At 39.4% G+C, this 13,012-nt stretch overlaps 1 protein-coding gene across 2 annotated transcripts in view; it reads right to left on the reverse strand.

Moving 5' to 3' along the window:
- Window positions 1–3,287: 3,287 nt before the first annotated feature.
- rims3 (regulating synaptic membrane exocytosis 3) overlaps window positions 3,288–13,012 on the reverse strand; it is a 43,203-nt gene continuing 33,478 nt past the window's right edge. For both annotated transcript variants that reach the window (XM_020050475.2, XM_010873153.4), the window contains 5 exons: window positions 12,428–12,569; window positions 11,974–12,086; window positions 10,959–11,060; window positions 10,629–10,768; window positions 3,288–10,284 (listed from right to left, as the gene is read on the reverse strand). In XM_020050475.2, coding sequence (XP_019906034.2) covers window positions 10,069–10,284; window positions 10,629–10,768; window positions 10,959–11,060; window positions 11,974–12,086; window positions 12,428–12,569 — 713 coding nt within the window. In that variant the 3' untranslated portion in view covers window positions 3,288–10,068. The remainder of the gene's footprint in view (window positions 10,285–10,628; window positions 10,769–10,958; window positions 11,061–11,973; window positions 12,087–12,427; window positions 12,570–13,012) is intronic.

The raw sequence follows: 13,012 nt of genomic DNA on the forward strand, positions 1-13,012 counted from the left end.
AACATTCTGTCCTCATTGTAACAAAAGAAGAAGAAAATACTCTGTTTTATCTTGTTGTTATTATTTTCTGATCACCTATAGCTAGATGGATCTAAATAAATGTATTGGATTGTACCTTAGTTATGCTGTCCCTATGTTGTCCAAGGAATGTTTTTGATTATCAATGAATGTCTTTGTCTTTGTTGTCAATGAATGTAAGTCTTTAACCGGTCTGTGACTGTCTGACTGAACTAAGAGATTAGCTTGGGCCGGTGCTCTAGGCTTCCCAAAACTGTGCCTGGAGAGCTGCCATCCTGTATGTTTTAGCTCCAATCCTAACTTAATGTATAAAGCAAACGTCTCAGTGGAGTTTCAGCGCCTGGTTTTCAGGGCTAAATGGAGGATACTATATTTAAAAGAACTTGCTTGTTCAAAATGCAGCTCAGGGTGCATCAACCCAAATGTAGCACATTTAGTTTGAATTAATTGCTTGTTTATAGCTAAATCAGGTTAGTTACAGGGAAACAAGTGAAAACATACAGGGCAGTAGATGGACACAGAGAGGCCTGGTTTATACATGAGTTCCCTCATGCATCCATTTTTCTGAATTAGAAAAAGACAGAATACAATTTAGCACAAGGTTTTAATTGGGCTATAGACCTTGGCAGCCTTGTGAAATGCCCTGTTTACTCCTGATTCCATCCTTCATCCGGATATTGTTCTGATCCCGACAGGATTTTTTCCATCTATACCAAGATTCTGATCACAATTAGATCACAACCAATTTGTGATAAGGACTGATTTGTAAATCATCAAACCTAGTCAACAAAATCCTCAGAAAGTTATCAAGATCTCAATGTTATCAGAGACAAAGGCCAAATGATGGCACAGGTGTAAACAGGTCATTAGAAAAACACTGCCAGTAAATAGCTGCTTCAGATGTAAAAAATCTTGCAAAACAATGAAACATCAGAAAAGCAATGAAACATCTTCTCAGGCGTGGTTTAGTACAGTATATGCTATACAAATCTGAGAACAACCACTGGGTATGTTTGAGATGGGTTTTCTTTTGTTGCTTGTATTTTCTTTTTCTTGCTGATACTGTATATCAGCCAACAAAATGAATGTTAATGTCAATAAGAATGTTACTCTGTATTTCGTTGATTCACTTTATTTATCTGTGTATTTTGTTTTATTATCTACATTGATAGTTTGTCTACTAGTTACGTTACATTTGCGCTGCCATTTTTGTTAATTCTCTGATAAACATCAGTGTGTATATAAGTTGTGAATTATATATGATAGGAAATTATTGTCTGTGTCTGGGAAAAATCCACTATTAAAAATGTTTTGTTGAAATTATTAATCTTATTTATATTTATCTTCATCATTGATGTATTCTAGAAAGAGGCCACTGAATTAAAAAAGAAAGGAAAAAAAATACTCAAAACAATGATTCAAATAAAACTTTATTGACTTTGCGTCCAGATGTCAAAGGGCATGCAAATACAGGCTTCTGAATCAGAAAACTTTGTCATTTTTTTCTTCTGGTTTGGTAAAATTTTAGTACAAAACTACGTGCACCTTAAGTAATCAATTCTGCAGCGTACAAACCACAAAAATACCAGTTTTACATTATCAAATACTGCACATAGAAAACATTTACAAAGCACGGGTATAAAATTACAGCTCCTTGTCTTTGCCATCTACCAATCAGATGGCCTGCAACACTTTACTCTTTCAAACTCAATTGAAACATCTCATGGAGTAAAGACCATGGGCCAGACCAGGAAGTAAAGACATTCTGTCATGTACAAATACCAGCCTTAGATCAGACCCCAATATTGCCCCAATCAGGTGATCCATCTGTGAGCCTTTTGGCTTAAACCATTGTCCGGGAGCGCCATCAATCAGACCACAGGAGTGACCTACACAGTTGACCAACGCAGCTGCTTCGAGCCCTGCATGACGTGTGTCTCTACGGCGTTTTAGATGATCTCCAAAACATCGGAAACCATCCCAGCAACGTTGCAGGGATGTTTCTGTAACATCTCTGTGACGTTGACGCTGCATGTCTGAGCGGGTGGTGGTGGGGAGTTGCTACTTGGTTTAGGGGGGGTTGTAGGAAGGTTGTCGTTAAAAGGGGACGCTACCGTTGTCCACAAAATGGCCTTGTGGGTTTGAGACAGGAGTTGACGGACAGAATGGCTACTTAGGAACATGTGCTGTGACTAACAACGTGAAAGGTGACTTAATATTGAGGAACATCTGGATGACAGTGGACTGGCACACAACTTTACTCGTTTCGATTTTTGGTTTTTGGGTTTCATTTAGAACTGTACTTTATTGTCAATGATTTAAGATATGAATACAGTTGGTCAATTCGAAAGAATCCTCCTGAAATAGGTGTTATTAGGGTTTAAATAACTCACAAAATACCGGACTACCCTTGGACCCTTCTATATACCGTCTGTAGTTTCTGCATTATATGGGACCTCCTACATTAACATTTTACATTAATGATGGTGTCATGATGATCCGAGGGTTGGCCTTCAAGCTCTGCGTTTTTTTTTGTCTGAGGGGAATTAAGATCCTACAGGTCAAAGATTACGAGAAAAATACGTCATTATAAGACCTCTAGACCGGAAGGATGGAGAGCTAAATTCATGCTACATATGTTAGAAACAAGTTGAGGGCACTAATAGATATACATGATGGAGGCTTGTTGTGATATTTTTTTAAATGTTTTTTACCCACTTCATACACTCTCATGAATAATATTTCCCAAAAGAGCACCAAAATGTTTCAGTACTGCCGCATTTGGCAACTAGCTAGCACTGCAAACCGGGTTAGATCACCAATGAGAACATCTCACTTTAACTTGAATAATAATAATAGGTTGCCAAAAATGCCAAGATAGTACTTTTTCGGCCACAAACTATATAAAATAAAAATAATCATCCATTCATTAATTAGTTTCTCCATGAGTCAATTGGTTTTTCCATGAGTCAACTAGCCTCGCCTGCTAGCTAACATTAACAGGCCACTATGCTGACAGGCCACAAAATATTTAACTAGCTAGACAGCTAGCTCAGTGTAAGAGAGATAATAATGGCTGTACCATACATTTATTGTTACATCTATTCTTTAGTTAATGCTTGTTTACACTTTGCCACTGAAATTCAACACTACTGTTGTTTGCTCCTTGGGGTTTAAGGCCGGGTGTCTCTGTAAAGCACTTTGTGACAACTGCTGTTGTAAAAAGGGCTTTATAAATAAATTTTGATTGATTGATTGATTTGATTGACTTTGTCTGGTTTGAACATAATTTAACACATTTTGGCTCTAGTTTGGCTCTATTACCTGACCACACTTAGCTAGATGTTAGCTAGCCTGTAACCAGTAGCCAGCTAAGCAGCTTGCTAGTGTCGCGACTAGCAGAAAATAGTTGTACTGTACATGTAGGGCCAATTTCATGTACACAGATTAAGCCTAGTCTACGACCAAAAAAAATCAAGCTCAATCGAGTTTTCTATTGACTTGACTGAGTTTCCACAAAACCAGCCCATATTGTTTACAATAAGTGGATAAGACTTAGTTCATTCTTGTGAACACGGTCTGGTTTAAATAACATGCAACAATCGTTTTTAGGACATTTTACATTCCCATTTTCCAGGGTTGTGATGTGCAGTTGAAGTGTCAACCTGGGGCTTCACATTCATTCATGGGGTGGGCTGTCAGCTCCTAGTTTCATCTGTGTTATAACACAGAAATGTAGCTACATATTAGGACAAGAGGTACCACTAGTTATTTTCTCCTGTTTCAGGCTAGCGATCTAGCATCTGTTTCAGGCTAGCTATCTAGCATCTGTTTGCTTCTTTTTGAGCAATCTGAGAACCATTACGGTGGATCAAAAGGAACTGAAATCACAATGTCACAGTAAATAAAAAGAGGTAGAAAAAAATATGTATTTGTATAGCTACAAGATTTAAAATTACAATATAATATTGATATCAAGTTTAAAAAAACTGCTATTGATGTAATTTCCATATTATTGCCCATCCCTGGATACAACTGTTGAAATTACTGTCCATCCCTAAATACAGCAATATTCATATTTCTTGCAATTCGCAGATTGCCCATAACACATTAGTATATATGCAAATTGATTAAATCATCATCATCATCATCATCAAATCACCAAAAGTAAATACAGAAAATCAAGGATCCATGCTGCAGTACAAAAGTGTATTAAAGAACAGTTTGTAAAACCTTAGAAACAAAACAACTCAGATAATTCAGATCACTTAACATCTTGACTCATAATCGAAATAAATCAGTTGTAACACATTATGTGTTTTACTCATGCCTAGTTTAAAATTAACCATGGAAGCTTTGAAACAAATAACCAATGGCAAGGACATACCATGGAGCAAGACAGAGACAAACCTGAACCAAAACAGGTACATCCACCTGGGGAGAAAACTGCGATAAAACAGTACCAAACATACAACAAAAGGTTACACTTGAATAGTGTGTAATGATTAAGAAATACATTCATAAAACTATACATATATAGAGTTACTTCAGCACAATATTTTAAAATACTTTTTTTCTTAACATGTTTTTTAAAAACCTTTTTTGTTCAAACTTTCCACAGTATACCTGTGCTACAACAGTGGAGCAACATCTAAAGAAAATAAGGCATATTTTGAACTGGACAAGCCCTCATTTATAACGAGAATCTAAAGGTAGATTTCCCATCATCACCTCACAGTTGTAACTCCACAACTCACTCCTCTAAAATGACTCCTCTCCTCCCGTTACAAAAATAAAATAACATTTCAGTATAACTACCAAAAGAACATACATTTGTTGTGGGTTACATAAAACAATTGAATTAAGAAAAACTTCCAAAACATTGAGAAAACAAGGTTTTCTATTGTTCTTCAGAAGGACAAACGTGTTAGCAAGGTTACATTCTGAGAAAAACAATAAAAACAATTAAATGATCTCTATAAAAAAATTCTCTAATTCAAACTGCGGGTGACAGGAGACAATGGCTGTGTTTAGGGTACATTCTTAACTCTGCTGAACTATATAATCTTAAAGCTGTGTTCATATCAACAAAGGAAAACATACCTGACTCCTTAACATGTCCAAAGCATCCAAAGACATATTGCTCATATTCTAGATCTCTGTTCAGGTTCCCCAGGATTCCGTTTTAAGCTAGTCATGCAAAAGAATATTAGCAAACTGTCTTTATATTCATTCACTTTCTCACTTCCTGATTGTCTTTCTTTCGCGTCTCCCCCACACACTGTCAGCATCTTCTCATTAAGTCGCTTTCATCCAACCCTGCGCTGGCAATACATCAACACATTTTTGCTTGCCTGAAGGCACCAACTTCACCTTCACCCATCAATCCAACTCCAGGAGGAAGTTTCTCCTATCTACAGATCTAAGATCAGTTTCGCTCCACCGATCCCCACCTTAACCATGGGTGGGGTAAATGCTAAGCTGATCTAGGATCAGCGTCCAGGGACTTCTTCAGCCCGATTTCATTCTTTGCTAAGGTCATCCTTCTGATAATGATGTCATCATGACGTCACCCAACTCCGCTCATCTATCTACCTGATTCATAAAATAACATGTCATATAATGACACTTATCTTTACACTGCTATAGAGTTAGAGTCATGGGGAATTACTTTAGGGTCCTGTAGAGTTACTTTACAGAGTAGTTGAGTTACATTATAGTCTTTTAGGACTACAAGTATAGATAACTTCACAGTTCTGTAGAGTTACTTTACAGTCATGTTAAGTTACTATATAGTCTCACTTTACAGTCCTGTTGAAGTACTTCACAGTCCTATTGGGTTACTCTACAGTGTTACTTTACAGTCCTTCTGAGGTACTTTACAGTCCTGTTGAGGGACAATACAGTCCTACTTTACAGTTTTGGAATGTAAATTTAAGAATACTTTACAGTCCTGTTTATAATAAATATGTGACTAAAGCACAACCATAACAGTACATGTCTGCAACTTAGCATTTATGAATGATATATAAATATAATGTGCAGGTGGCCTAATGTTATGATATTTGACCTTTGACCAAGCTTTCTGCCCTTTGACTTTACAGTTTAAACATCATAGACTAGACATCACTGTCTAAACTATACATATCATTTGAAAGACAATATGACACCACTACTTCACTTTCTAAAAAGGCAATACATCACCATTGCCCTGTCCTCTTCTGGTAGCTAAGAATGTTTGGAAAAGGTCTATACTTGTTCTGGCATTTTCTCATCCTCAATTCAGATGATCAGATCCTCAAGTTCTGTTGTTAAACATTGAGTACACTCAATATATAATGATGAGACAAATAAGCTCATACAAATTCCGAAAAAGTTAAATCACAAAATACAAAAACAAAAATGTGTAAAAAGTTCTAAATAAGTAACCATCTAGCTGTGAATATGGTTGTTTTTGTTCTTATTTATACAGTTATAGAATTTTTATCATGATTGAATAAATATGTTTTTCTTTCCTTTCCTTTCCTCTTTCCAACAGCTTTTTTCTTCCAGCAGTCAGTTACACGTCCTATTCAATAAAACCCTTCATTACAGATTTCCACTGAAATAGATAAAGTACATTTATAACTACTTCATAAACATGACTGTACAAAATCAGAGAGAAAGGGCTCCAAACATTAAAGAAACATACTGTAAACCACCACTTTCTACCCACAGGTTACCCCCCAACAACAGTCAACACAAAGGGGGTTAGGAGGGGCACCTTAGTTTTTGGGTCACAGTTGTAAATCGTCCCAAACAAGTTGTCTGACTGAGACATCTTAGTGCACCTTGAAAGTTCAAGCGGCATCAGCGATGTGATCTAGGGAAATCATCCATATAAAGTGTCAACAGTGGAATGTTTGGAACTTCTGCAGGTCACCAGGAGTTAAGGAGCGAGAAATCTAGTCTAAACGTCGTCAGAAACACACCACCATCAACACTACCACTGACAGCAATTATCAGAAAAATAATGAAACTATTTTAAACATTAATAATTTAAATAAAAATCTATTTTGTGTAAGTAGTCATACAGTACAGAGAAATATACAGTAGACAAACTCTTAGAAAGACTGTAAAGATTTGACTGCAAGACTTTGTTCCGCAGCCCACATAAAACATCGGAGCTTTTGTTGAAATGTCAGTATCAAGGTTTCGAAAACCTGGTTTCCATAGATTTTAGTGAGCAAGCATCTTGGTCGGTGAAAGGTTTGGCATTAGACTTGACAAGCATATTGGTCCCTGTATGTTTTGGCAATCAGCTTCAGAGAAGAAAAGTTGTACAAGTTGATATTTAACTGATTCCACTCATGCCTAAAACACATGATCCTCCAGGGTCCTCTCCGTTTGTGTGACTAAACATGGAATATATGTTCATGCTGGCATTCAATAAACAGACAACAAATTGTGTTAAAACCTGAATAAACAGTGAATGTTTTTGTTTCTCATGGAAAAATAAAAACGTTAATGTAAAATTAAAATGTTATGGAAAAAGTGCTGCAGAAAAAGGATAAGTGATTTGATTACACACACGAGAAATCCAGATCCCACTCTAGCGCCCACCGTAAAGTGTGGCGGAATGTCTCGTGTGTTTCCATAGATACAGTAAAAAGGTAAATGGAACTCAAAGCAATTTAAATGCTGCAAAATGTTTCGGCTCCCTGACTAGACCAGAGGTCCGGAGGAGGGCACCGCAACTGGCCAGCAGATTTGGGGGAGTTGGTGTTGGAATATGGCTGGCTTGCCTCCTGCCCTGGTTCCTCCTTGTGGTTGGCGTGGGCACTCGGGGGGCCAACTCACGGTTGGAGATGGCATAATGCATTTCCGCCACGGCGTGTGGGCCACTTCCTGACTGATTACACATTGTAATACGAACCCATAATGCATTGGATGTGCTTCGTAGGACATGTCTCAACATCAACTGTCCTAGGTCCACTGGGAGCTGCTGCTATGAGGCAGGACCTACAACCCAAATTGGATATAATCAAAAGTTGAAAAAATAACTAAAGTAGGAAGAATAAGGAGAACCTCTTAACGTTATCTACTTTGTTAGATCAGACTGTGCACCAATGACAACACTGTTGTTCCACTGACCTCTTTGCCTGGTCCATGCCAAAATAATTGAGATAATTTACAATATGAACAATCTTTATCGAAAAGCAGCATCTTAAAAGTACTGAAATCTGGAGCTACAAGCGGAGCTCAATAAAATTCCTCCTAACCACAAAGCTACAAAAGGTACAGAGTCTGCCTAAATTAACCAATTGATGGTGTTCAACCAAATTTGTTCTGTATTTGTTGAGTACACACTGGCTCCAAGAAATCATGTGACAAATCCTTTGAAATCATTTGACTCTGAATGGAAATTCAGTAATCAAACATACCATGAAAAGCTAACAGTATTCAACACATGAATATACATATTTCCAGTTACGGAGGTTTGGTCTTTGCAGTGCAGCAGTGGCATTCATCTGCTCTGTAAACATTCCAGCAGTTTTGTAAAGTACACCCAGATCTTATGATGATGCAGTATTGGTGACCAAGAGTAATCTCCAAAATATCTGGGAAAATGGCATCCAGTCAAATTAAGATTATTTAGTTTGGACTTTTAGTTTGTACAGAAACCAATCAAAGGCTGTTGGTCATTGAAGATCATGGAGGAACCAGCGTTTTCATCCTTCTATGTTGGAGTTGCTCAGCGATAGCAGTGACCTTTACCACATAACTTAAAAGGTTAAAGGGATAAGTTCACACAGACGCAAGATCTTAATCACAAAGATCTACTTCCTTCTTCCTGAAGTGAAGAGTAAAAACAAAAACATTAAATAGGAGGTCAGAGAAATTCAGAAAGCTCAAACCAGATGCTGGTAGTGTACAACAGGAACATTGGGGCAGAAGCAGACAGTAGAACTCTGGGATATGAAGTTCAGTGAGGTTCTCACTAACCGAGTCAACAGTGACCTCCAACTGTAACCAAAACTACATTTCAAAGAAGCCTTTGTGTTGAAAACTCTTTGTTTTACGGGACCTGGGACACCTATGATGGTGTTCTGGTTAATAGGGCCTCCTGTGTCCCACAATGCAGCTTGTTCACAATGGATGCTGGTTGGTTGGTACTAGATTGTTCTCCAAGGAAATGATGAGCTCTTGTCGCCATAGTGGCGCCCCTCCATCTTCCTAGACTCAGTGCTGTGCATCGTAATTCAGGTTCTCTAGACGGCGACTCAAGAGCAAAAGAAATAGCCAAACATCTACTGTATGAGACCTGTCAGCGTCTTAAAGGCAAGCTAAAAATAGCACTTTAAAATGTTTTAAAAGGGTTTGCAAGCAAACGTGCAGGATGCAGCCATTACACACATAAACACAAAATATCTACACTGCCTATCTATATATCAATTTATATATATTTATAAACTCTACTTTGTGAAAATGATCAGATTTGCACTGCTACCTCACTTCATAGTGATTGTGTAAACATATAGTGTTAACGTGCCCTTTGACCCTCAACCCCAACCTGTCTGTGTGTGTTTAGAATATCTTACTTTTTTGCATTGCATCTAAGTCATAGACTCTGCTACATATCCATAATTCAATATCGTATAACTAGCATTACTAATAGTAACAATAAGAATTGCTTTGGTTTTAAAAAATAAAGTTTTTTTTCACTTTCTCAGTTTGGCATAGAGAGTTTAAAAACTGGCTTCGGGGTGACATGGCCCTGGGATCAGTGAAGTCTGGGATCTGTCGAGATGGTGGAAGTGGAGCGTGGAGTCCGCTCTGCAAACCCCCTGGTGTGAAGAGATGAACTGGGATACGGGGAGAAACAGCAAGTGATGCTACAGGGACTTCATGTTCTGGGAAATCACGTTATCTAACTTAGTCATGGGCATAGATCTGCTGATCAGGGTGTGTGTGTGTGTGTGTGTGTGTGTGGGTGTGCACGTGTGTGTTCTCTTGCCTGTATGTGTTCATACTGACTGCGTTTATGTGGGTGTGTAGTTATCCATCTGTCTAGGTACAGGAGGGGCTGGTGGCACAACTATCCAATGAGGACTGGGAAAGTCGCCGCGTGAGCGGTCCAATGCTGGGGTCCGCTAGGGATGAGGTGGGGAACAGTTTGTACCACCCACTCACGGTGGCGCCGAGGTCCAAGTCATCCAGCATGATCTGAGCCATGCCCATGAAGCACTTGTGATCCAACCGCCCATAGTCGCCCCAAACAATCACCTGGGAACAGAGAGGAGGGGCAGGGGAGAGGAGGGTTAGAGAGAAAGACAGGAGGGAGAGAGTCGAGGGGTGAGATGGGGAGGGGGAGGAGAGAGGTGGGGTGAGTGAGTGAGAGAGAGAGAGAAGAGAGAGGGATGAGGGTGGAGAGGGGAGGGAGAAGAGGGAGGGGGGGAAGGAGGAGAGGGGAGGGAGCAGAGGGGAGGGAGGGGAGGGAGGGGGGGAGGGAGGAGAGGGCTAACCCCCCAAATGTTGGCATCACTTCTAGAGGTTCTAAATGGGAACCGCTACAGAACCTTTTAGGAAGCCTTTTCTCCTGGCAGTGTGTCAGTAGTGTGGATATTCACCTGTAGAACCTTTCCCTGAGGACTGTCTTCAAACAGCAGGGGCTGTTGGTACGTAGGATCTAGAGTCTTCTTCACCACTCTGGTTTTCTTCTTAGCCAGACATGCCCCGTTCTCCAACAGGTACACCTTCACGTATGTCGCTTGAATCAGACATTGGAATAGAAACAAACAAGAGTCATTTATTTCAACTCCATTGACTCAGTGTCAGTCGAGATTCCTAGACAAAATGTGTTGCTTTATGGCTTCTGTTTCCTCATTTGTTTTTGTACTTAAAGATTTTGGTGCAACCGTGTGATGGAGCAAATGATAAAAAGCAGGTGTTTTTTGTACCTGGGATGTTCTTTGACCCTGGTTTAGGGATCAGTCCTCTGGCCTGGTTCACCTCCACCTCTAGGTGTCCAGCTCTGTCTACCATGCCCACGTGGACATCACCTGGAGGACGAAACGCATTGGTCAGTTACACTGAACACAAGTATACACGCAACACTTTTATTTTTGCCTCCATTTATCATGAGCTGAACTCAAAGATCTAAGACTTTCTCTATGTACACAAAAGGCCTATTTCTCTCAAATATTGTTCACAAATCTGTCTAAATCTGTGTTAGTCAGCACTTCTCCTTTGCCGATAATAATCCATCCACCTCACGGGTGTGGCATATCAAGATGCTGATCAGAGTATTTGCACAGGTGTGCCTTAGGCTGGCCACAATAAAAGGCCACTCTAAAATTTAGTTCAGTGTATATCACACACACAATAAGAAAGTGTACACACAAACCAAAAACACACTTTATACCCATGTTATTGAGGTATTACATACACACATAGAACTTCTAGAGGGGTACATGATAAACTAACTAGAAAATACTTTTGGCCAAGAAGTATTCTGGAACTGCTAAGGAGGAAGTCTTAACCCACCTTTGGATTTCATGCTTCCCAATCAGAACAACGTGTGCATGTATTATTAGAACATTTTGTGATGTTTTGGGTCATTTTGGTCCTCTACTACCAGCTCGTTGTCTTCTACTGTCCCAGAGTAACAACAGCTTTACTCCCCTTGATTTAGTTTCTTGTGTAAAGACCATTTGAGAACGTTCAGAAACGCATTAGCAACCCAAACAAAGATGCGTACCGCTCACTTTAGCCAGGGCACACTCACTTCAGGTCCATTCAGCTTACGCACTTAGAGAAAGTTTATTGTTTCTTTCGTAATATCTGCCCCTTTGTTATTTCAGCAGGGAGAATGTGCAGTGTCAAGCTGCAGTATCCGTGTTCACCACCAGGAGGAGACAGAGAGTTTCTTGTCAGAACTGACGTTGAATGGTTGATTCCCACTGGTAGACTCACCCATGGAGGGTGTGGCCAGCGTCTGCCGGCCTACAATCTGGGCGGGGCCTAATCCATCCAGGAAGTCACTGAACTGGCTCTCCGGACCCATACGAGTAGGAGGAAAGATAAAACTAGACATAGAAAGTGTGGGGGGGGGGGGGGCAACAAAAGAGGGAAATGAAGAACGGGGGTCACAGACAGAAAGAGAAATGGGGGGATAGTATAATGTACTATTAGTATGTTATATATAGTATGTTATAATATAGTAAAATGTAGCATAAAGTAGTGTTGCATAATTGAACAGTAATTAGTATAATGTAGTACTATGTATTGTATCAAAATAATATTTAATATAGTGTAGTCTAATGTAATAGTGTGTAGTTAAAATCAGTATAATGTAGTATGGTGTATCACTGTGCAGTATATAATTGCTTTATGGTTTCTGGTTATTTTGACTGGGAACGTGTCTCACGTTCCCTCGGAGCTGTTGGAGTTGGTGCTGCCGTCAGTGGACTCCTTGCTGCCCTGTCGCGTAACACGGTTTCTCATTTCCACCGCAATGCCCGTCTCCGTGCTCCGTCTGATTGTGCTGCGCAGCTTCTTCGCTCGTTCCTCTGTAGACAAGAGGTCAAAAGGTAGATGTTAGAGGTCAAGAACGCTCTGAAACCTACAGTATGTCTCTGAACAATACTGTACTACAACATTGATTGTGGCAAGAGAGCCATGTATATCCCTTGATTTGAGCCTGGATAACAAGTTACTTTCTAATTATTTTTATTGAATCATTTGCACCAGTGTTGGTGCAGTTGATTCTCATTTTAGTCGTTTTTTGTGATGATAAATGTAAGGGTGTATTTACATTTTTCCACATAAGGAAATTGCATTTGTGTGTATTTTAGTAATTATTTTAGTAATTTGTTAAATTGGGTTACCAACTGTTCTGGTCTATCAGTTCATTAGTGTTTGACTGTTCTGGTCTATCAGTTCATCAGTGTTTGACTGTTCTGGTCTATCAGTTCATGAGTGTTTGGTTATGTTTGTGTTGTCTGTAGACCAA

Source organism: Esox lucius, chromosome 10 (assembly GCF_011004845.1).
Source record: "Esox lucius isolate fEsoLuc1 chromosome 10, fEsoLuc1.pri, whole genome shotgun sequence".
Lineage (NCBI taxonomy): Eukaryota > Metazoa > Chordata > Actinopteri > Esociformes > Esocidae > Esox > Esox lucius.